Source organism: Melospiza melodia, chromosome 11 (assembly GCF_035770615.1).
Source record: "Melospiza melodia melodia isolate bMelMel2 chromosome 11, bMelMel2.pri, whole genome shotgun sequence".
NCBI lineage: Eukaryota > Metazoa > Chordata > Aves > Passeriformes > Passerellidae > Melospiza > Melospiza melodia.
Window position 1 is genome coordinate 3403972 of NC_086204.1, and position 24194 is coordinate 3428165.

The 24194-nt window shown below is 40.1% G+C and overlaps 1 protein-coding gene across 2 annotated transcripts; it reads left to right on the forward strand.

The window, feature by feature from the left end:
• The first annotated feature begins 20359 nt into the window (after positions 1-20359).
• Positions 20360-23982, forward strand: RGS1 (regulator of G protein signaling 1). Of its 2 annotated transcripts, XM_063165148.1 has the most exons (5): positions 20363-20642; positions 21016-21099; positions 21742-21803; positions 22380-22543; positions 23202-23982. In XM_063165148.1, the coding sequence occupies exons 1-5, from the start codon at positions 20539-20541 to the stop codon at positions 23385-23387; spliced, it is 600 nt and encodes a 199-aa protein (XP_063021218.1). In that variant the 5' UTR covers positions 20363-20538; the 3' UTR covers positions 23388-23982. The 2 variants fall into 2 exon arrangements, with proteins under 2 accessions (XP_063021217.1, XP_063021218.1); XM_063165147.1 differs by lacking the exon at positions 23202-23982 and having other exon boundaries at positions 20360-20642; positions 22380-22981.
• The last annotated feature ends 212 nt before the right edge of the window (positions 23983-24194 follow it).

Sequence of the window (24194 nt, forward strand, 5' to 3'; positions counted from 1 at the left end):
AGAAGCTGCCCTTTGAAGGCTCACACCACTGTGTTCCCAGTGTCCCAGGCTGTTACAGCAGTAAAACATTTTTCCGCTAAGGAGGCACTCACGTACCTGGGACTCGCGGTTTTCAAACTCTCCTGCGTACTCTATAAGGCAATGTTGATTGTGACCTGTCAAATAATCTCCCAAAATATCCATCATTTATGGGAGCTATAAGCCTGTGCCTTGATGCTACATTAAATAACTCGTAACTCATGGCAAGAGAGGCAGCAGAAAGGGAAGATGTCTCGAGCGAATTAAAGGAAGGTTTCTTAAACAGTTTCTTTAACCTCTACACACTAAGCGCCCATTTATCACCCTGTGCTTGCAGCAGACCACGTCACACGTCCTCTCCTCAGGAAAGAAGGCCAATTCAGAAAGTGTTTAAACATGTGCTCACCTCCCAGCTGCTGAGCAGAAAGTCAGTCCTCACTGAAAAAGCCTGAGGAAGAACATTTTGAGAAAACACGGCATTTTTGGGTTGTTTTTTTCCCATGCTACAGACTGGGCTGAATGCTGTCTCAGTAGGCTGGATAAGGAAGCTGCAAAACACTGTGCACAAACCGTCTGCAAAGTGGGTGGTAGAAAGGTGGCAGGGAGGCAGAGATATTTCGTCAGATATTGCTGTAATAGAGAATATTTTTGGCTCTCAACTTATTTGTACCTCATTTGTCAGCAAGAGCCTGATAAGTTCAGATCCTGGAATACAAATGAACAGTCTGAAAAAATTTCTGTTCCTGAATGCCAAGGCCAGGATTTTTCAACGAAAGCTTTTTGATGGGAAAACGATGAGTGAAACCCCAGATTTCCTAGAAAAAAAAAATTAATTTAAAAATGTATGTTACAAAAGGACTATCCTGAGATTTTTTCAGGTTAAGGTTGGAGAGGAAAGAACAAGAATAAAAATAATTTTCATCATGACTGCAATATTTCCTCCCTCTTTTGGAAATAACCAGAGATAACAAACTAAGCTGGGATGTGTGGAGGTGCAACAGAGCCCAGGACAGCTATCTCAAGTCTCCCTCACTCCAGCTACTGCTTATCTTGTGACTAAGGGGCACCTGTCTGCGTGGTGTGGGTTCCTCTGTGAACACACTTTCATTTCTGGCTTGGGTTTTTCTTTTTACACCAAACCCTTTGTCCCCCAACTTCCCATTGCCCCCTCTTGCCTTTTTCCTTGATTTGGAGCACTTTGGTTTTTGAGGTCCTGGTGATGCGATCCCACGCCTGGCTCTGCCCACAGAGGCTGAATGTTACTCAGCCTGGGGGTGGACTTGTGACCTCATGTGCTTTTTTTGGTTTGTCTGCCTTGGGGGAGGGTGATGGAGATAGCACTCTGGCCCACACTTGAGCCTCTCCATCTATATATAGATGTATACTTGTGATATTTCCACAACTGTCGGGTTTAAGGGCCATGTCACAAAACCAGAATGAAGGTGGTGACTTGCACGGAAAGTTTCTGCCAACGTGCCCAGCTGTTCTGCAGGCCTGAGTCACCCTGGAGTGTTCTCCTCCTCGCCACTCCTCCCTGCCCATCCTGGCCCAGGCAGGGGCACCATCCGCTTTGCTGCTCAAAGACATCTCCTTCCCAGTCTAGGAGAAAATATCTAACTACAGCACTTACAACACCCTTTTTAACAAGCGGACGTGAGAGCCCAGAGGCCAGGGCAGCCTCTTTTCTCTGTGGAAATTGGTGCCTTCTATTCTTAGCATGACAAAGTCTCACCCTGCTTCCACCCACCACCTCGCCCTTACATAAGGTTCCGTTCCTTGCACCCACAACCCTTCTCCTTCACACCTTCTCTCCCTGCTGCCTGCAGACCTCTGGCAAGGCAATGGCAGCAGGGGAGTCAGAGACACCGGGGCCTCCTTGACCTAAGTCACTCAAGCACAGGCACAAAAATAAAACAAGCACCAAATTTGCCAAGGTTTAAAGGGACACAACAAACGGTGGGCTCAGACAAGCCTAAAGTTTTTTTCAAAAACTTAAAGGTTTGTTTTAGTTGCCAGCAGAGGACAGCAAGGCTTTATACATGCAGAGAGACTGATTTGCTTCTCTGCTCTGGGAGAAGTGACTGGTCAGCGTTCAGATATACCCTTAGGCAAAGGCTTCCAAAGAGAACGAGTCAAGAGTGTACATAAAAGTGCTGCAGAAGCAAAAACCTCCTGAGAAATGATGGAGCCATCCACTTGGCACAGCAATTACATCATCCGGATACTGAAAGCCTCAGTTCTTAATCCTGTTCGCCTTCAGTGCCAGGCTCAAATTTAGCCAGAACTGTGGGATAACAACAATAAACACCTGGAGTACAGATCACAAGGCCCAATCTTGGATTAGAAACACAACAACCTATTTTACATCACCAAAAGTATCGAGGAGGAGAATTAATTTTTATTTACTAAAGCTAATTTAGTGCTATTTTTCATTCTGAATGGGTTCCTACTCGCCCTTAGTTGCTATTTCAGAAGGGCAGAAACTGAAAGTTCAATGTCACAGCTGACAACCATGTACCTTCAAAATTTTAGGGCACTTGGCAGTGACAGTATGAACTTATTTAGGCAGCTGCCTCACACTCTCTGGCTCTTGAAATGAGGAAGAAATTTTGAAATGCACACTGTAATTTTTGATCATAGCTCTCCTTTTCCATGACTTCATATTCCACAAGACTTCATGACACTTTATCACCAAGGAATGACAACATTTACATAGTCCCCCATCACAAATTAACAAAAACCTCTATTGTGTCTTTAAAAATCAGGACAAGAGATTAGATTTCTTCTTTAAAAGACATGGGGAGATCAAGGGCTCTTCTTTTCTACCTTGACAAATAAGGAGCATCCTTTTGGAAACATTCTCAATAAGACATTTTAACTTTGTTAAAAATATTTTCCAAAAACATGAACTACTCTGTAAAAATCTCAAAATATGGAAAAATGAATGAGAACATCCCCAAATGCAATACAGCATATGTATGTGCACTCCAAATGTGATTATGGAATTCATTTTTGTACTTTGATTATTCATGCAGAGAAGCATTCACATCCTTGCATAACAAGTGGGACATAAATACCATCCTTAGTTTTGATCTCCATGTGTTAAAACCATCACTTCCAAATTTAAAAGGCTTACAAAAAGAACTAGAATTGGGGCCCAGTAATCTCCTTACCAATAAAGAAACAAAGAAATTAAATCAATTTGATTTGTCATGGAACAGATCAACGAATGATGTGATCATAGCCTATAATAGAAATACAAAAAGCAGGACCAGTTCAAACTAGAATGAGACACTGTTTAATGACAAGACCATGTTAAGACACAGTAGACTGGTACTAAGCTTTAAATCCAAATTGGATAGCATTCTAAAGAAAGTTTTACTTGCACACAGTTGTAAAGCTTTCATTTTGCAGCATGTCAAACTAGGTCATCAAGGTCTTTTAGGGGTTTAAAAACCTTTGAATCTGCTGTATGAATTTATTTTGTAGGTATTTTTTAGCCCTTTAATCTTCTCAACACTTCTGTTGAGAATCTGACATCCAGTCTCACTGTACTATAAATGCCATGGATCTCAGCTTCTCAGGAGCAGTTGCTAGTTTATTGCTATTCACAAGGTACATTAAGTTGCAGCATTGTGCCTATCATCTGTTTTCCCCTGAGTACCTCTTTCTTCATGCAAGCTGAATGTACCAAAATTAATCAAACAGTGCTCAAAAAGAGAGAACACAGAACACCCTGGCTGTTGGACGTTCATTCTATGATATGTACTGGTTGCTATTAACAGCCAGAAACAGTCTTAAGCTTCTGGCAGCTGTGTTGTTTCGTTGTCAGCAGGATTTGTAAGAACATGAAAATCATGCCAATGATTCATAGCCTTGCTTAGGGAGCATTTCTTGGGAGCATTTTTGCAGCTCCCAGTGAAGTCAGTTGAAGGTCTGAAGGCTGAACAACTACAGACACCGAACCAGGGGATTTTATTTCTGAGAGACTTCATCTTATCTTGCCCTTATTATCAGGAGTGTGAAATTAAACTACAGCGTTAATAGAAAAGTTCAGAAAGATGACCAGGTTATGATGCATTTAAAATGGAAGGGAACACATATGGATGCATATAAATTTTACAAGTTCACTTACAATTGGAGTCATAGCTCTCCGAACCAGGACAGTCTGTCCCCATTGTGTCTAATTTAAAAACTCCAAGTCATAAATATCAAAAATTACTAGAATTTCCTTTAAACTTTTACGTAGTCTTGTCCAAGGCAAAATTTAATAAATCTGATTGTGTCTACACATATTTATAAGACTAAAACCTGTGTCAGTTTAGTGTGCTGAGCACCTTTTCTCTTTTCTCAGCCACTGGTATTACCAGAGGCAGGTGTTTCACAGGTACTTCTGCAAGTCTGCCCATAGCAAATGCTTTTTCCCTTCCCTGGGGTTTGGTGCATGGTGAACATTACAGAAAGGGGAAGCAGAGAAATTCCAAGGCCTCTGTGACTTGGTGAATATGTATTTTTTAAACCGTTCCATACTTCTGTGGGGAGGGAGATGCAAGAAACTTAGGAGGGAGGCATTAGCTTTCAAAGTCCAAGAACTGATACTGCAGTGTTTTCTTGGAATTACTGATTTGTGTGAACACTCAAAATGTATTAACCAGTCTAAAATATTTCCTTTTATAGTCTTGTCTAAATATTCTCCAAAAGATGTCACTTTTCCCAGAAAAAAGTGTAGGTGGAAGTAGGTAGGGCTCTGTAGCTGGAAGCCTTTGTGGGGCAGTGGCAAATATTTGCTTCATTTTTTGATAAGAGTAAAATCCCCTTAATCCTTTGTCTACAGATTTTCTTTGTTTTTTTCATTAACTATTTTTATTAAAATGCTTCACTTTCCAAAACATTTGTTCCCACAACGAGTGGTATTAGGGGGACTTCATGATTTTTTCTAGCAAATATCAGTCAGGTAAAAAAACCAAACCAAATAAACCTAACCCTCCTCACCTCTCCACAGTCCAAACAGACACAACTCACATCACACTGCACAACTAAATGTCACATACACTGGAATCAAAGAAGTTTAAATTATAAATTGATCAGTCCTACTTTCTTTGATAAATTGTCTTTTGTGTTCATGAATCATAATTACATGATTGAGCTTGGGCTCATAGTCATAATTCCATAATTGATGCATTTTAAAGAAACATCATTTAAATACAATAAAGATCTTTCCTTCAGTGTCAGGCTTAACATCTACTTCATCCTCAGATTTGAACACTAGAATAAGTGAGGTAGAAATTTAGTAGACCAGATCTTTAAGATATCTTAGAACCTTTTTTCTCAGGATTAACTGCTGTAATATTTGTTAAAGTCAGTCATTAAAAATTGAATTACACATACTGAAAACACACACTCTTATTGGTTTACTATCTAGCATGAACTACATTCCACCACACTATTAATAAACCTAAGAATTTTTTTCCCCCTTTGGAAAATGACTTACAACGTAATTGAAGAAAAGATTACATCTTTTGGTCTTATGAAGGTCAATTAAGGAAAGCAACTATAGTCATGTTTTAAGTTAGAAAAGGAAACAAGGAAGGAAAGAAAAATAGTACTGTTGTGTTTATAATGATCTAAGGAGCAATAAAGCCAAGGGAGAAAACACACTTTAAAAGGTATTCCCCAAAATCAAGGTGCAGGAGTGGATAGTGAGCTGCGATGCAGGGTCTCAGTCTGAGGCTGCCTAAAGTCTTTGAAACATCCAGCCAAACCCAGGCCAAGTACCTCTGGCAACCTCACAAAACTTATTAATTCACTTCAGATCCACATTAAGTTGAATTAATAGCCTTTTAAGCTCAGCATCCCTGTTCCAGGCTAGACATCTATATCCTGAACAAAACCAGCTCAGAGCCTGGGGGTTGTTTGAAATGCAGACATCTAAATATACTGATAGTAAAACTCAAAACTGGTCTTTGCTTACATTAAACTATGCCAAGGTTCATTGCACATTTTCTCCTTAACAAGTTTTTTGTTGAATCTGCATTGTTCTGCCACCTGCAGCACAGCTGCTAAACCACACACAAATCCTTTTCCTGCAATTTCTATTCTTGCCCTTTAGCTTATGGATAGCCAGTACAGGTGTAAGCACTTTCTAGCTTTTCATTCCTGTATACAAATGATGCCAGGTTCTGCCTTCCTTGCAGTGGTGTACAGGATCTAGGGCTGTGCCTCCATTCCCAGACACAAGGTGGGAAGACAAGCTCCTCCATGGCTCACAGGAGAAACATTCCATGCTTGTAAAAGAAGCTTTTCGGTGTCTAAGGTGTATGGAAACAGGGCCAGGATGGAAAGTTGTTACCCGCTAAGTGAGAGAAAAAATTGGTTCCTTTTTATGCCACCAATAAAAATTGATGATTGTTGAAGAGCTTAAAAACCCCCTCCCCTGTAAGTGAATAAAGTGGCAACCCATGCTTACACCCTGCTACTCTAAATTTCATTTTTCCTCAATATAACATCACACTTGCCAGTGCTGCCCAGACTTTCCAGACACCCTGCCCCAGTGACTGATGAGAATTCAGCAAGAGCAACTTTTGCTCTAACTCACACAGGAAATCCATGGTAGCCACAGGAATTAGACCCAGCTTACTCAAGTTTCAGCCCAGAACTATGTGACCTCTGGTACTGCTGCAATGAAACTTGTTTAACAGATCACCCCTTTCTGGTGGTGAGAAACTTCATTTATTTTACACGTATGCTCTAACACTGAAAGCCCTACACTCTATCTTCTAATCACTTCAACACCACTTCTCAGCTATTTTTGTACCCAACAGTTGATCTATTCCATCATGTTCTGTTCTGTGTCATGTCCTGTTCTCACTGCTGTGTCAGTAAATAATGTTGATGTGTGACCAGCACACTGATTCAGCCCCTCTGAAGCTCTAGGTTTCCTGTCTGCAAATGTAATTCTGCAGCGTCACACATGCAGTGTGCTCTCTGGCAGGGAAACTGGGGCTAGCAGATAGCAGGAAACCCTAGCTTACAAATAAAACCAGACAAAATGGATTTGAATTCAAAATACACAATTTCCCAATCCTTTAATTATTTTGAAGGAGCAAGCTGGTCTGCTTTCTTCTCTCATGACTGCACAAGGCTGCTTTGTCACCAATTACAAATGTCTTTAATGTGCTTTGATATTCAGGCAGGTTCACAAGGCAGTTTGTGTAAGAATCTCCACTTTTGGATACTTGTTCTTCACAAAACTTCAAAGAGATTTCAATTTGAAAACGCATGGGTTCACCTTTTGCCCGCCCAAGGCACAAAGAATTTAGCACCATCTGCCATTTTTAGTTTGTTTTCCTTTTTTTTTTTTTTTAACTTGTATCAGTGGCACCAGGCGTGTCCTGTGTTACACTCAACAGTTGTCCCAAGAATATACAAAGCACATTTTACATTGCAAATGTAGAGTGGTATACAAGTTGGGACTTAAGATCAATATCCTCCAGAACAGAGCGTCCAAACTTCTTGGCTATAATTTTGTTAGTGTTGGTATTTTTAAAATTTTTTGAGTAAAACGTCATCAAAATTAAAAGAAATAAAAATCTCTATTATGCAGAATATACCTCTATATAAATAGCCAACAACTAATAAGAACTCTGTGTTAAAAAAATGACACCATTGGCAAACAGGCTGGATAGCATGTTAAAATAAGAGTGCTTGCATGGTATTATTCCAAATTGTTCCTGTTTAAGAGAAAAACCACCATTAGACAGGTTCCACATTGATTATGGAATTACTGAGCTGGAGTTTTGATAAGGAACCAGAAAATTTATCTCAAATTATGTTGAGAGAGTTTTCTCATTAATACAGGTACAACTCAAGTATTGTTTTTTAATTAGAGCTTTTTAATTAAACACACTGGAAAACTCCAAGTCTGTCTAGTAAGAATGATAAATACACTTCCTAATGCTACTGCAGCAGTATCACAGATTTCTTAGAGATCCTTTTATCTGGCTTTCAAATAAGATCAGTTTTTTTCACTGTCAGGGTAAGCTCACAACAGTCACTTATTCGTACTTACAGAGCATCCTACAGTTCTGTGAATGCTGCATAAAACTTCCTCATCTGCCTCTGCAAAATATTCTGCAATAAACAAATACTCAGCAGAGACCCTACCAAAGGCAGGCAGACTCATTTATGTAGAAGGAAGTAAAGAAGGGGAATGGGCCACTGCTAGACAGGCACTGTGTGTATGTGACAGATTTTCAAGTTTATTCCAAAGAATCCTGGCACTGGGTTTGTCCTAAACCTCAGGTATGCCCTCCCTACCACATCTTGTCAGCCATTGTAGCAATGAAACCAGCTACCTTTGTAAAAGGCTGATAAACATTGCCCAGACAGAGGAAAACCACTCATTCTGAAGTGGTTTCCTTTTGCCAACCCCTGGGGAGAGCAACTTGGATGCTCTGGTGGCCACAGCTGCTCCAGGTGTTTGTGAGAGCACCACGCACACACGAGGGGAGTGCCTTAAAGCTCTGGCAAGAACTCTGAACAAACAGTTTTCCACAGGCTGGGGTCCCTGTGCCACTCCTGGAGCCAGGCCGCGGGAACGAGGTCTCACTGCCCTGCTCAGGAGACTGAGGAGTTTAAAACTGAGAGGTCTTTTATGTATTATAAAACCTCCCTTCACACATCCTTGGAAAGTTTTCCATTTGGGACCGCACTGAGCTTTCATTGCTATTTTCACAGAACATGGAACTTCAAGCTGAACTCTACTATCAAAGTTAGGGAAAAAAAATCAATGTGAGAGCTTTTTTTATTACTGCCTTGTGAAAGTACAGGGTAGGGACTCATTCCACAGCACAGCAGCAGATTGTATGGGAAAAGCGCCCTCTCAGTCTTTCAATCCTTTGCTTTTTTCTTTTTTATAATTTCCATTGTTTCAGCCCCTCTCAGCCCTACCTCCCCCACTGCCCTTCTTAACACTGCCATTATCCTGACATTTAGAGAGAGGCTGAGCTGAACAGCCTTGACCATTGAAGAGATGTTTCATAGAAAGAAGAGAATGAAAAGCCCAAGTTGATGTTCTAAGGGGACAAGAATCCAGATAAACTACAAGTCCAAGGTGATACATAAAAATATATAAGTTTTAGGCCATTATGCTTTTTCTTCACATCAGCCCTCACTTTTCCCCTTGAAAATGCAAGCAGCATATACAGTGCTGGGAAATCAGGCAAGAAACCCCTACTTCTTTGTGAGTCTGAGGCATAGCACAAGTTAGGCAAAAAGGAAACAGGTGTCAGTACGAGTCGCTGAAAGCAAGAAAGCAAAATTCACAGAAATTACATTTGTAGAAATAGCAGAATGGTCTGAAAACATGTTTGGTCTTGACCTGAGCCTGTCAATGGGCAGGTCAGGTAAACAGCATCCTCATTCCATCGTAAGCCATAAGCTTCATAAAATATGTAATCCATGTGTTGTGGTGTTGTGAGGCCTTGGGCCAGTTTTAGGCTCTTGGGTTCAGGGATCATAATTTTCCAGTTGTTTTGCTCTGTGACTGGAACCACACGGAGCCTTGGGCTATGCAGTTCCACAGTTCCCTAATATTTGGAATGCTCCATGGCAACCCACAGAGAGACTAAACCAGATGACAAGTGAAAGTGGTCCTGGTTATTCAATGAACGTAAGAGGAGTCAAAAGGAGGTTGGCTTATAAAAATACAAATCTTGCTACAATAGCAGACAAAGCAAGTTATAAAAAGAGAATATGCAAACAGTATTCTGAGTTTCAAATGACGCAAGTTGGTGTTGTCAGGTCTCTCTTTTATTAGCAGCTGACTTTAGAGGGTTATTTGCATGAGCCATAAGAACACAGAGTGATGTTTTAAATGCTCATCAAGGTTCATTGTAGCTTTCTGTTTAGTGTGTTCTGCCCATACTCCCATAGAGGGCCGAAGTTAGAACGGCCCCATTGTGCAGAATGTCATTTTATACATTTCACTCCTGCCCAGTAGTCATTAAACATCCTTATTTTGTCATTTTCCAAGCAGCAATATTTATTTATGTGAGGGGGAAGCTGCCACATGCAAGATTCTAAGCAAAATGTAACCAAACAAAAACATTACCATATGAAAATTTTTCCTATTGAAAAAATAAGCTAATAATTCATAACTGATTATTACATGAGAAATAAGTGGCAGGGCATGCCAATTCACTAGAAAAAGACAAAGAAGGCAAAGCCCATTTTGTATTGATAGGAGAGATCTGATAATTAATTTTCCACTATTTATCTGTGTCCTGGGGCAAGTGAAGTCTTATTCAGCTCAGAATGGATCTTTCTTATTTCTTACCATTGTCTTTACTTATTTTGGTCATAGATCCCAACCAGTATATTAAGAAAAGTCTAGAACACATCTTTCCCACACAAAGTTTAACAGAGCAAAAAAAAAAAAAAAAAACCAAAAAAAACCCACAATGTAAATTTGAGTTGCCTCTGTTTGAATAACAGCAGTGAGAGGAAAGAAATAGCAACTAGAAAGAGCTTCCAAGCTGAGGGAAGTGTCTCTTACCATCACAATGAGGGAGAAATTTGGCAGCAATCAGTCCAGCTCCCTGACTTCAATTCAAACTGCATCATTACCCAACTTAAGTTTTTATTAGGAATAAATAGCTGAGGAGTGTTGTTCTTCAGTTAAAAAAAATACCAACCAAATACAGTGAGCATTAGGACTTCAAAAGCATCAACACACATGTGAAAATGAGAATGTGACACCAGAAAACCTAAGTTACCTTCCCTTTCCTTCCCTTGCTGTGGCTATTCTTACATTATGTGAGTGCATGGTAAACTAAAGTGTGCAATAAAACTCTAAACAATTCTAAGAAAATTACACCTGTGTTTCTATACAGCACAATAGTAATTTTATTGCATTTTATTTTCTAACATCAACAGGTTTTGTCCTTCTGTCCATCACTGAACACAGGGTGTTCCAAGTCAGTGCTTGAGCGTAAAGCATGACATGATTTAAGTGAAAACCAAGAATAAACTGCGTTTGAGAGGAAACTTTGTGACTTGGAAGTTACAAAGTGGCTTTTAATATGGATAAAACACACGTAAATATCTACAGATACTTCCTAACATGTATTTATTCATCAGATCTGGTGCAAGCATTCTGGTGTTATATATCACATGTGGAAAGAGAAAAACCATTCTGATATTATGTTTAAAGGGTTGTTGGAGATAATGTCAAGTTCTATATACACATATCAATACCCACACATGTTTTTACAAGTACCTACACTCTTAACAAAAGAAAAATATTTTTAGAGGTCTTTTCTTGCTTCCTTTCAGGAGTTGCTTGGGCAGTGCCAGCCAGCAGAACAGGTATCTCTCTAAATGCTTGTTAGCCTGTGGTTTCCTTGCCCCACAGCTGAGGTTAGAAGAACATGTACATCAGTGTCTCATGGCTCTTTCAGAGTAACTCAGAACTATTATTGTCATGAAACTCAGTGGGTTCTGTTTCCTGCTGCTCATATAAAACCTTCCCTCCAGATTTGGTTATCTTGCTTTGCACACTGAAATAATTTTTTGTCTTCATCTTCAAATTAATTTCAAAATTAAAGGGAAGTGGTCGCATCTATCAAAGCTCACCTGGTTTACTGACATGTACAGACCACAGTTGGTGGGGAATTCCAAACCAGGCAGCCCACACTGCAGGAATGGCAGTTTTAATTGTCTGTGGAGGAGGTCAGGGCTGAAATAAGGAGTTTTCACCACAGGTGGGGAACTGGTGGGACACGGGAGTTTGGTTTTTCATAATGACGCATACTAGGAAAATCCAGTCTGAGTGTGTGACAACTCCTCTTTTGCACAAAGGTTATATTCAGTGCTTTTGTCAGCCAAGGCCTGTGGTCTTCCACACAGATAATTAACAAGGAACTGAGCAGTAGTTCTGAATTACAAGGGCCCATGTCCTGCAATTTAGATGTAAATTAGAGCACAGTCATTTCCCACATACTTTATAGAGAAGACAGATATGCGGGGACACAAAGAAGTGCATATATTTATTTTGGCAAAACTGTGGGCACGTACATAAACTCTGTTCCGAACCCTGCCAGAAGAAGGTGTGAAGGATCAGGCTGTTCTCAATAAAACTCAGACACTAAAGGCTTTGTTAAGCATGCACTCATTCTTGAACACAGGTGCCAAGCACAGGCACTAGTGACATGGCTGAATACATTCAGGAACATTTGTCTTGTCACTCATTTGTTTGTTTGACAAACACAAACAAACATTTGTATAACTGTCTTTAACTAAACGGTGTATGATCCAGGAGGAGTTCTGTTCTCAAAGAACTTCAGTAGACTTTCATTTTAGTAACAAGTCTTTGCCCCCATTCTTCCCAGGAACGGTCAGCTAGCTGCTGGACTGTCCCCAAACGCACAGAGGTGCCATCAGCGCACCAGCAGCACAGCCAGTCCAGCGCAGGCATTGCATAGAATCCTAAAGGGGTTTGGGTTGGAAGGGGCCGGAAAGGCCACCTGGTCCTGCTCCCTGCCACAAGCTGGGACACCCTCAGCTGGAGCAGGTGCCTCAGAGCCCTGCTCAGCCCGAGCCTGAGCGTTCCCAGACATCCCAGTGTTCCAGGGGGAGTCATGTGCAAGTCATACGGAAGGGAGGGAGGCTCACCAGTGGGATGGACAGGGTCTGTCCCTGTGACATAACAGAAAGCTGCAAATAAAGTAAATGTAAGGAAATCCAAGTCTTTCTGTTGCAAATATTTCAGTTCCATAGAACTGAAATTAAGCAGGTGAGATTCAAAGTAAATGACAGGAAATACAGCTAAACTCTCTTCCTTTCCTGGTTCATCACAAGAAGAGCTAGTTCTCAGAGATCATAATGGAAAACATGTAGCTTTTAAATCTTTATAGATTTAAATTGAGACCTCATACCCATCTTCAGTTTTCCCATTTCTTGAAGCAACTTTCTGCTACTTCACCTATATACCAGGCAAGTATTTTCAGAGGGAGACAGAAGAAATGGTGATTTGAATGTTGCACTTCCAATGTGTAGTTCTCATCCAAAAAAGTCAATCTGGAAACCTGTATTACTTTCTACAATTACCATTCTTTCCCAAGTAGTTCTCTTCTGACAGAATTAGACTTCTATATGCTAGTCATTATTCATTAGTTATACATAGAATCTCAGGATAAATCATGTTGGGAACAAAATGAGGAGGTTTCTGGTCCAACCCCCCCTGCTTTAAGCAGGATCAGTTATGAGCTTAGATCATATTGCTTATAGCTTTATCCAGTCTGGTCTGGAAAATCTTCAAGGATGGAGACAACTCAGCACTGTAGGCTGCCTGCTCCACTGCCCTGAAGAGGGAAGATTATTTTCTGTATATCCATGATCTGGACAATGTTTCAAATTCCCTTCTATTTAGCACATCCATTCTTCCATTCCCTAGTTGCTGTTGAGTTTTTTGGTTGGCGTTTGAGAAGGACTTTTTTTTTGTTTGGGGTATTTTTTTATTTTGGGGGTTTCTTCGATGTTGCTGTTGGGTGAGGTTTTTGTGGTTTTTGTTTTATTGGGATTTCTTTTTTGGGGTGGGTTTTTTAAATTTGTGTGATTTTGTGGTGCTTTTCTCTTGTTTATCTGTTTGCTTGAGGGTTTTTTGTTGTTGTTGTTTGGTGGGATTTTTTTGTTGTTGTTGTTTGGGTTTTTTTTTTTTTACGTCTGAGCACCATCATGAATTCCTTGCTTTGCCAAGATAGTCCCCTGATACATCTGCTGGTTCTCCTGAGTATCAGGACAGATCCTCCTTGTGTCTTGAATGGTTTCCAGTAAAAAAGGCAATCTTTGGATGAACCCAGCCTTGTGATGGTTTTTTTGGTGGTTTTTTTGGTTTTGGTTTTTTTTTTTTGTTTTTTTTTTTGTTGTTGTTGGTTTTTTTTTTTTTGTTAAAGAGAGCCATATCTGGGCTGGCACTGAAGTGAAAATTCAACAAGGAAATTCATAACACCAAGTATAAAACAGACACTGTGCAATTCTTCAGAGAATTCTTTATCAGCATAACTCCACTAAAAGCTTCAAGTAATATTTCTACTGTTCAAAAGTTCTTAAAAACATTTCTTAAATTCATACCTTGAGTTTCAGCTTGCTGTGTTCAATCAAATGTTTGTTATTATAATACTGAACGATACGGAATTTTACCATCTCAGAGAGAAAAAGCATCTGATTTTTCTCCATTAAGATTCAGATGAAACTGAAGCCTTCAAGCTTTGAAAGCCAAGCTTGTACTGTACTCACATGTCACATTTCCATGCTGACAGTGGAAACTCAGCAAACTGCTTCACACCCCAGTGCCACAGGCCCTGCTCTCAGTCTGTTTTGCTTAATAAGACATGAGAAACAAGTGCTGGTTCAGTGCAGTGTGGGACTCATGAAAACGTGAGGAGATAATGAGAAATGTGTGCATTTCCCAGATGGTGAGCGATGAACACTTCCTGCCCTACCCAGCAGCAGATACAGGAAGCATCACCCTCGGCACCCAGAAGTCGCTGTACTGCAGATTTTTCTTTTTTTTTTTTTTTTCCTTTCTTCATCCAGGTGTCAGCCAGTCTGGCTGAGAACCAAAAGTCCCCTGATTTCACAGAAATTCAACAGTTAATTTATTTCAGATAGAAAACCCCAGAAAGAAAAGGATCAGGTTTCTGATAAACGGTGTAAGCTTGCTACAGTCTAATTAAGAAACGGTCATAAAAAAGAGGGAATTACTGGATATGCTTGTCAGTGAAATATGCTTTAGTATGGTGAGGAAATACACATCTAATTCTTTGCACTGACTGTCATATAAACACAACCCTTAATGCCAACAACATTTATCATAAATATTCATATCATTTTTCTGTAAAGTCAAGTCATGAAAGTTTGCAAAGATGCCATAGAAAAAATAATAACCGTAAGAAAAATTTTATTCAACAAAGTTTCAAATCAAAGGCTTCCAGTAGGTAATGGTGACTTGCAACAGCCATGTGAAGCAGTCAGAGAGGTTGGGGACACAACTAAAGTCACAAAAACTGAGAATACAGCACCCATGGAGACATTGAGAGGTTGAGACAGACAATGGAAAGACCTGTTGTCATCTCTTTACAGATCCAGTAGGCCTACAAGAATGGATGCAGGGACTGGATTGTATTTTAGTCCCCATGTGATTCATAAAAACAGGGAAAACATCATTGTGTGCTCTCCACAATGACTTGGCTCCTGCCACATTTCTCCTTCACTGTCTTGGTACAGAAAAAAAAACCCCAAACTCCACAAGGTTCCCTCAGACACTAGGGGAAACCCTACCAAAAAAAAAAATCCCCTAAAAGCATTCTGCAGATACTTCAGAGACAGATGGGGGAATTTTGGGCTGAACTGGAATTTTGCAGGAATGTTCCTGCATTGCCATTTTATAGTGAGGAAGGGAAAAAGCTAAAAACAGATTTCAGCAAAGCTCTGGTCCCTTGTCCTTCACAGTCAGGTCTCTCATTGACCCTGTGCCACAAGACACTCTCAGGTGGTGGATCATTACTCAATGTTTAGCTTGTGGCATTCCTTGATGCAGGTTGGCATTAGGCTCCACTTATTTTTCAAATCCAGAACTCTTCCTGAATTTTGAGGAGTCTGATGCCATTCCGCCCTATTCATGCCTTACTGGCTGCAATATTAGAACTCATTGAATTAATCAGGAACAAAATCTAACATGGGGAACATCTTAATTTCAAAAAAACCCCCAAAAAATAGCCCTCAAAAAGATCCAATTCTCAATCAAATCAGTCCAACACCAAAAATGAGTCTGCTAAAACCAGCAGCAAGGTTTTGATCTTGGTAGTTTCAAGATTTCGTTCCAAAAAACTTTTGCTTGTAGCAGAAATTAATTCCAAAAATAATTCATGATGGCTACCATGGCTACTCTGTTATTGACCGACTACATAATATGAGAGAAAATGTTAACATTTCAAAATAATATCACTGCAGCTCAAAAGCACCCACCGCCCTTTTTTTTTTTTTTTTTTTTGTTTTTCTAATGCGCACTATTTCCTCTCCCACAGAAACTAGTTTCTATTTCCCTTAAGTGCTAGAGAGATGGATTATCAGCGGCTGGTTTCTTTAAGGCCACATTAGAGACAGATGCATTTCAGAGAAATCACTTGTTTTCACAGCCAAGCCGGCGCTCGGCTGCGTGACGGGCAAGGGCAGTTCTGCCGTGGGGCAGCACTGCCCGACTGGGCACCCGAGCTCGGCACAGGTGGGGTCAGATCAACCCCTGGGAAGTTTGTGCCCAGCAGCAAGAGCGCAGCAAAGCTGGAAATTGGCCACACGCGGAAGACGACAACTTGCCTAAGCCAAAACAGAGCAACTCAGAAACAAAGTGAGGCTGAAGTGGAGAATGAGCGAGGGTAAGGCCAGACAAGAGTGACCAAAAAGAAACAAAAAAGAGAAGCAGAAGCTAGAAATAATTTTGACCAGCAAATGGGACTTGGAGTTCACGGAACTTTTTGCCTTCTTTGCTTTAACCGAACCTGTCCAGTGTTGAACTTGGAAATTTTCTCACATTTTTTTCACTTTATCTCTACCAAGTGGTCTCCAGACAGAATAGAAAACGATGCACAGAAACAGGCCGAATATTAACAAATATTTGTAAGTAAATCCTGTGCACATAAAATTGGAGTAATTACTCATCACAAACCTACAAGAAATCTGGAAAAGAGTAGAAACCAGCTGGTGACAGCTAGTTATGGTACTGTTCCTGCAAGAAGTTTTCTTGTGTCCTTTCACTGGACAGAATCAACTAAGACAATGCCAGCCTTAAGACAAAGAGGGTTTTGTATCAAATAATGATATTATTCTAATAAACTCTAAAACTGTAAGGCTTAAAATATTTTTGCAATTTTCTCTAATAATAGGAAAAGCAAATAGTTATTAAGTGAGGAAGTATTTAAAGCAACAATTGGTTATCATGCATGAAACAGAGAAAAGTATATTTGTTGATTAAGTTTGTGGTCTGTTACCAACCATCCCATAATGAAATGGAAAGAAATCCAGAAAATTAGGAGTGAAGAAGTTACATGAAAAGCTTTCTGCTGTGTCAGAATATGACTATTCCTTATGGCATCATGTAAAATCCCACTAGACATTTTTGTCTACAGGAAACAAGGACAGTGACCCAATATTCAATATGGATGAATGCATGTGGGTTTGAAGCACTGTATTTTTAAAGTTCAAATAAGCAGCACTTTCGTCACTAGAAATGTCAATTCAGAGTATTCAGGACAATAGAATAATGAAAACTGTAGGGAGTCAACATCTAATCCACCTGTGCGACCTAGTCCAACTCTCTCATAAAGCAGAACCACTTACCAAAGTCAGAGTTAGCAAAGAATTTTTCACTTAGGAAACTCCATGCAGGTCTCTCCCTGGTTTTTCTGTGGTCTGTAGAAGGAGAATGTTGCTGCAGCAATAAAACAAAAATTCTTGCCAGCCCTATGAATATTAAAGTTCCTCTTTTCCCTCTCACTTCAGTTGTACATGTACCTCAGTCTCGTACACAGGTTTTCCCATTGTTGAGACTGGGAAATTTGCACTGGGCTTTACAAGTAAAACCTTAAAGATGAGTAGGTTTGCATAAAAGAGTGAACCAGAGTCAGTGAAACATTCCATTGAGAAAAAAAGAATGCCTGAAGATCCAAGTTACTCAGAGGAAGAAAGCATTTGTCCACAAAATAGGAAAAAAGGGACTGATAATCATAGTCCCATATTGACATGTCTGCTAATGGATACAGTAGGCTTTGGTTTTGCAGAGTTTGAGCAGCATTTACAGGAAGGCAGGAGGATATAGGGGCTTTACATTGTCTTTACACTTTCTAGGAACCTAAGCTAGGAGTTTATGTGCCAAATGTTCATCCTTTCTCCAAAGCAGACACTCACAACACCCGGTCTTCTTTCTTCATTTGTACATTTCTACATGTACCCACCTGCATGAATCATTACACATGTTTACAAGTAGATCTGGCTTAGGCTAAACCAGAGAGGCAGCACTGACTTTTTTTTTTTTTTTTTCTGAATTTGTCCAGGAATAAGGAGAGCAAGCAGCAATGCAGAGATTGGGGTTTTAGTGATGTAGAATACTGGAGAGGACTCCCCAGTGTGTTAAGAGCACTATTAATTTGGGGTGTGAGAACAGGGAACATAAGGACATCAGCCAATTCCAGGTGGTCTGCTTGGCAGGCACAACTTTTTCCTCATTCACAGCATAGTATTCAACCTATTCCTACTTCACTTTTGACTGTATTTGAGTCCAGTAGCAACAAGACTGCAAAGCAAAGGTCACCACCTCCCCTAGGGTCCAGTGGTGTGGTATCTCTGCAAGAAACAAGTCACCTAAGAGTTATCCCATACTACCACTGGCCTCCTCCAACAAATAAAGTACCTGGAAAGCAATTCAAGTATTGTGTGACCCGGAAAGCAATTCAAATGCTGTGGGACAGCAGCATTACCCTGATGCAAATTACAAGAATGCTGTTTTTTCTTTATTCAAGACAATATTTATTGCAAGAAGGTGAAGTGCAATGAGACTCAGTAGCATGAGAATTCCTTTCTACAGGAAGGTCTGACTCAGCACCTGTTGCATGCATTGATATGTTCAACAAATCCCAAAGCGAAAGACAGTAATTGCATTTTAAATGGAGAAAAGACATTCCTCGTCTAGTAAATGAAGTGTCAACAGCCCATCGTTGATACCAGGTACAAAAAAGCAAGCCATCCTGTACCCTCACTCTCACAGAACTTCACTGGTGGATTACTTATAATGACCGGCTGCCATAAGTTCAAGACATTGCCCTACTTTTAGCCTGAGGCTACAGAGCTCTGGGAGATGAGATGGGTAATTATTTTCCCTGATGCTTTTTACCATTTTGTTGCCCTCCTCTGAGAAGGGTTTGGATGCATCGTCCTTCAGACCTTGCCAGCAATGGAACATCCCTCCAAGGACGGCTCCTAAGTGAGGGAGCGCGATGAGACGCTGAGGGGGGCAAGAACGTCAAAACCGAGCAGGTTAGATACGAAAACAGACCCGGCGCTGATAACATCTCTTCCTTCCTTCCTTTTGCGCCCTGTTCTGGGGGGTAAGAGCAGTCAGCAAACACCTCTGCCCTGGCACAAAGGGCAGTGTTCACCTGGAGATAAATATTTCCTGCAGACACACTTGTGTCACTGCCAGCACTCAGCGGGCAGCTGCTGTGGTTGGGGCTGGCCGTCTGTCCTGGCACATCTGTCTGCAGCCCTTGGCACTGCAGCTCCAGAGGAAGCCGGGGATGTGTCAGCAGCAATCACCGTCATATGCAGCCCTGCACACATCATTCACGAGCTATTCATAAGTAATCAAAGTGGCCCACGTTATTTAGTAAAAAAAAAAAAAAAAAAAACACTCCAAAACAACAACGACAACAAAAAACACCAAAAAGGAAAAAAAAAAATTTGAAACATCACAGAAAAAAAAAGAACTCAAGCAAACTAGCAGAAATTGAGATGCTCAGGGGCCAGATTAAGTATTTCAATGTCTAAATCACCACTCTGGGCAGATAGAGAGTTATGCTTAATCCTTTGTCTTTATATCCATGGCCGCTTTTATGCAGTGGAGCTTAAGTATGTACAAACAACTTGCACCTCCCTCAAACAGCTTGTAATATTCACATTGTGTTTACAACAACAGCTCTATCCTAATTAATATTTATACATGCCAAGTCACTTAAAATTAGGGAGGTATTCCTGAAATATGGCATTGTGCTTCCTAAGAACCTGAATTGCAAAAATTAAACCAAATTAAATAAGTTCTTGCTGCTTCAAAACCCCTTCCTGGGAAAACCACATCGAAATATTTTCACACAGCTTGTCCAACCAAACCTGTCTAAGGTAATGTTGAGCAACAGGGGACTTGCAAATAGGTTGTTGCATATAGAACTTTATTACTGGGGTATGTTAAAGTACCTTCCCCTTGTCTTCTGCCCACCTAATCAACTAACAAGTATGAAATTGCAGGACACAGGCATGCAACAAGTCAATTTTGTCAAGAAAAAACTGCAGTATTTGCAGTTCTGTTGATCAAACCAAAAACTACTTCTGACTTGCAAGTACCCATCAGAAAGGGACAAGAATTCAAAGTTCTGGAGGGTTTTGTTGGTGGGTTTTTTTTGGTAACAGACATACACAGTGACACATAACAACCCCAAAGCAATTCAGCCTCATCTGGTATAACCTCAACCACGAGACACTGCTGTCTGTTTTTTTTTCTCAAAAAAGACTCACGTCACTGAGCACTGAAAGGGGAACTTCCAGAGTCTGTGATGAAGACACATGATAAACAGCTCTGCTCACCCCAGCTCCCAGGGCTGCCTGCGTCAATAAAAGGCAGCAGCAGAGGCAGGGAGCTGTCACTTGGGGCTGGAGGATCCTCACGGCCAGAGGTGCTTCACGTTAGAGCCAAGGAAAATGCCTGGATTCTTTTTCTCCCATGACAACATGACTGAATTAAATGGAAAAGAAGACTGCAAGCTTGCAAAAGGCAAAGTCCATAAAAAGAAGCAAAAGGCTTTGTAAGTATACACACCTTAGTATAAAACTTAATGTATTAGAAATGCAAATTACAATCTACTAATTTTGGAGATTAAGAATTAGTGCTGCAGTTCAGGTTAAATGAACAAAACCTGCTCAAAGCCCAGGACTACAACATCATTTTAAAAAGCTTGAGCTGAGGCATACCAATTAATTGATTACTTTAAGTAATCCAAAACAGAATTTGGATACAGTGGGGGCCCTCAGTATTATTTTTTTAATTACTTGGATATGTAACTTCTCAGACTTCAGTAATAGAATGGAGCTGTCTCTGAAAGTTGGAAGAAAATTTAAATAGAAGTTAAGTGCTACTGCAATTCTAATTGATTAAAAAATGTCTGTTCATTGTTTCAGTGGTGCAGATCTCAAAAGTTATTTGAAGTGCATGGTGCCACATATTGAATCTGGGATCAAGACTTCCAGCTCTAGAAATGTCATGTAAGTATGGAAACCCACTGAGTTATAAAATGCAATCATAGCTAGATTAGTGCATGGTAAATTACTTCATTTCTAAACTACTTCTAGAACAACAAATACTGTAAAAGCATCTAGAATTTCCAAAATACAAGAGAGGTGAACATTAGTAGTTAGAAACTACTCATGGAGTTAAGGATTTTTAATTAGTGATTGGATCTGTCTGCATCGAACAGTGAGGGAGAAGACACTACACTTAAATCCATTTTTATCAGAGGGACACTGTAACCATTCTCTAAAGTTTTACAAGAAAAAATGCTTCTCACTTAAATGAGGAGTAGGGGTATTACCATTCTTATTGCAAAAATATGGAAACAGAAGTAGAGGTACAAAATAATTTTATCATAGTTACAAAATAGTTTATCAGAGTTATCATAGTTTTCCTGGGAATAGAATTCAAGATAACATCATAGTTCCAAATTTTTTCCATTTCTGATTATTTTTCTTGATATGGCCTGTCTCCAGGATCTCAGATTATGACAAAGACATAAATTTAGTAAAATACCTGGAATATAATAATAAATTATAAACTTTGACTCCTTCCAACATACGAACAAAACCCCATGGTTTCTTCCCTAAAGCCTTTTCTTTTTCTTGTCACCTTAGGCTTTCTGCAGAGGAAGTTATTCAGTGGTCACAGTCTTTGGAAAAGCTCTTGGCCAGCCAAAGTAAGTCTGTTACCTCAGTATGACTTGGTTCTGACTCTAAGGACAAAGTTTTATCTAATCTCACCAAACAGGAAAAGCTGTGGCATTGTATAGAGTCAGACAATGGGCAGGTACACTTCAGTTTTTTACAGCTCTGGTGTAACTTGGACAGTGCTACAGCTTGGCTTCCAAGTTGGGTTTTGGGGTCGCTTTCCATTTTCAGTATAGCTATTAACCCCTAAATAGCTCATTTTGATCAGTCTTTAATCCTTGGATAATCAGTTTAATCAATTTAGGACAATCAGTTTAATCTGGAATTTCTCTCTACTTATACCCTAAGACACTTCATTTAGGAAGGACTACAATGCACTGTTACAAGATCAGGATCCAGAGCCTAGATCTAAAAACACTGAACATGATTAGGAAGACTCCCAACAGCCTTAATATTAGAATATCTGTTGTATGATGAAGAAGCGAAGATCAGTGTATTTTGGCAAGATTTTTCATCAGATTTCAATACAAATCCTGGTATTTATTTTCTCCTCCCTGGTCACAAGTATCATACAGTAAATGATTAATTATTTGTGTTGGCTTTAGGTGGCCAAGGTGTCTTTCGGGAGTTCCTGAAGTCAGAGTTCAGCGAGGAAAACATCGAGTTCTGGTTGGCTTGTGAGGATTACAAGAAAACCAAGTCTGATCACTTACATGGCAAAGCAGAAAGGATTTACGAGGAGTTTGTTCAGTCAGATGCCATTAAGCAGGTATGTATAAAGCCGGCCTGTACAGAATTGGAAGGGAGAAGCATAGCTCCACCAAGACGCTCACACACTCACTCAGCGGCATTAGAAGACACAGACACACTTTCAGGTCCCTTCTTGAATCACAGCTACCTGCAGTGCAACGTTATCAAACCTCACAAACAGCCACAGGCAGCAGGCCAGTGCTGGGAGAGCCCCAGCAGGGCTCAGCAAAGGCCTCAGCACATGATGCTCTTCATTGAGCCAGCCCAGCTTGGGTCGCTCATGGTACTTGGGGATTCTTTGTGTTTGTGAGTGGAAGCACCACAGAAGAGTTCTTGTCTTTCAAATTATGCTGACCTTCTGGAAAAACTAAAGTTCTGTATGTTGGTCATATCTGAACTGGAGACATTCAACATAGGATTTCTTTTAGTAACTGGAGGTTGTTCCTGAAAGTTGAGCTGTATTAATTCTGACTCCAGAACAAACTACATTTCTATAGTGAACAACCACTTTTGTGCCTAACTGGGATACAGGTATTTGATTTCCCCCAATTTACAATTATTGTGACAATGAGCTGTCATAGAATTCTAAGGCTGCAAATGCATGTATTGACAAAGAGATGTAGAAAAGAGACTACATTCAAACTTAGCTTTTAAACCACATTTTTTTAATATTCCAGATCAATATTGACTATCAGATGAGGGAAGCAACAGCCAAAAAGGCTCAAGACCCAACTCACACAAGTTTTGATGAAGCCCAGAAAACAGTGTATATCCTTATGGAAAGAGATTCGTACCCCAGGTTTTTAAAATCCAAATCCTACCTGAACCTTTTGAACCAGCTGCAAACCAACACTTCAAAATAAAGTATCTGAGGCATGAAGAGCCAAGTAGACTCTGTCAAATATCCTGTGAAGAGATCCTCCAAAGTGGTTGGATCTTGCCAAGGAAAATCCCTGTCTTGGGAGATGTAAACAGCTCCACAGGCAACAGGATGCACGATAAAAGCTGGTGAGGTTTTCATAAGGGTGAGAGCAGCACAGGGAGAAAATCCTCTGCTCTCACATGCCACGGAGTCAAGACAGCATGTGGAAACCAAGTTTTGACCTGCACTATGAACACTGAACCGTGTCTTAGGTCCCAAAGAACTGCTGATTGTTAGGAAGTGCAAGACCTCCAAGCTGAGCATTGGGAAAAGATTATTAAGTTCAGAAGAAAAACTAGGATGACTGATAATTTTTGGCATAACAAGAAAATGCCAAGACAATGATATCTCTTTTAAAAATCTGTGAAGTGTTAATAGGTGTGAGTTCCAGAATGCTGTTGTACTATGCAAATATATTCTAAATGGACATGTCCTAAAATCTATATGGTTTAAATTATATAAGGTTTGTATAAGCTTTATTTTTATTAAGTTGGTATTCAACAGGCAGGCATGTAGCACCTTTGCTGTTTTATTTATTGAAAAATAATAAGTAACTATTCATTAAAATACAGTTAGAATAAAGATTTATAGTGGTTTTACATCTTATTTGAAGTGATTTTTCCATTGTAGCTACTGACATACTGAAACACACAATTCCTTTCAGTCTCACTGTGTTACTACTCCTCATCTCCATATTCAAATACTAATTTTACCTTCACCATTTCTCTCTGCAGCTGATACTGACTTA

Excerpts from the sequence above, each read along its gene's own strand:
- RGS1 (XM_063165147.1), top strand. The coding sequence starts at position 20,539 with ATGCCTGGATTCTTTTTCTCCCATGACAACATGACTGAATTAAATGGA. Across the intron at positions 20,643-21,015 it reads AAAAAGAAGCAAAAGGCTTT|TGGTGCAGATCTCAAAAGTT; the intron begins GTAAGTATACAC and ends TCATTGTTTCAG. Across the intron at positions 21,804-22,379 it reads AAAGCTCTTGGCCAGCCAAA|GTGGCCAAGGTGTCTTTCGG; the intron begins GTAAGTCTGTTA and ends TGTTGGCTTTAG.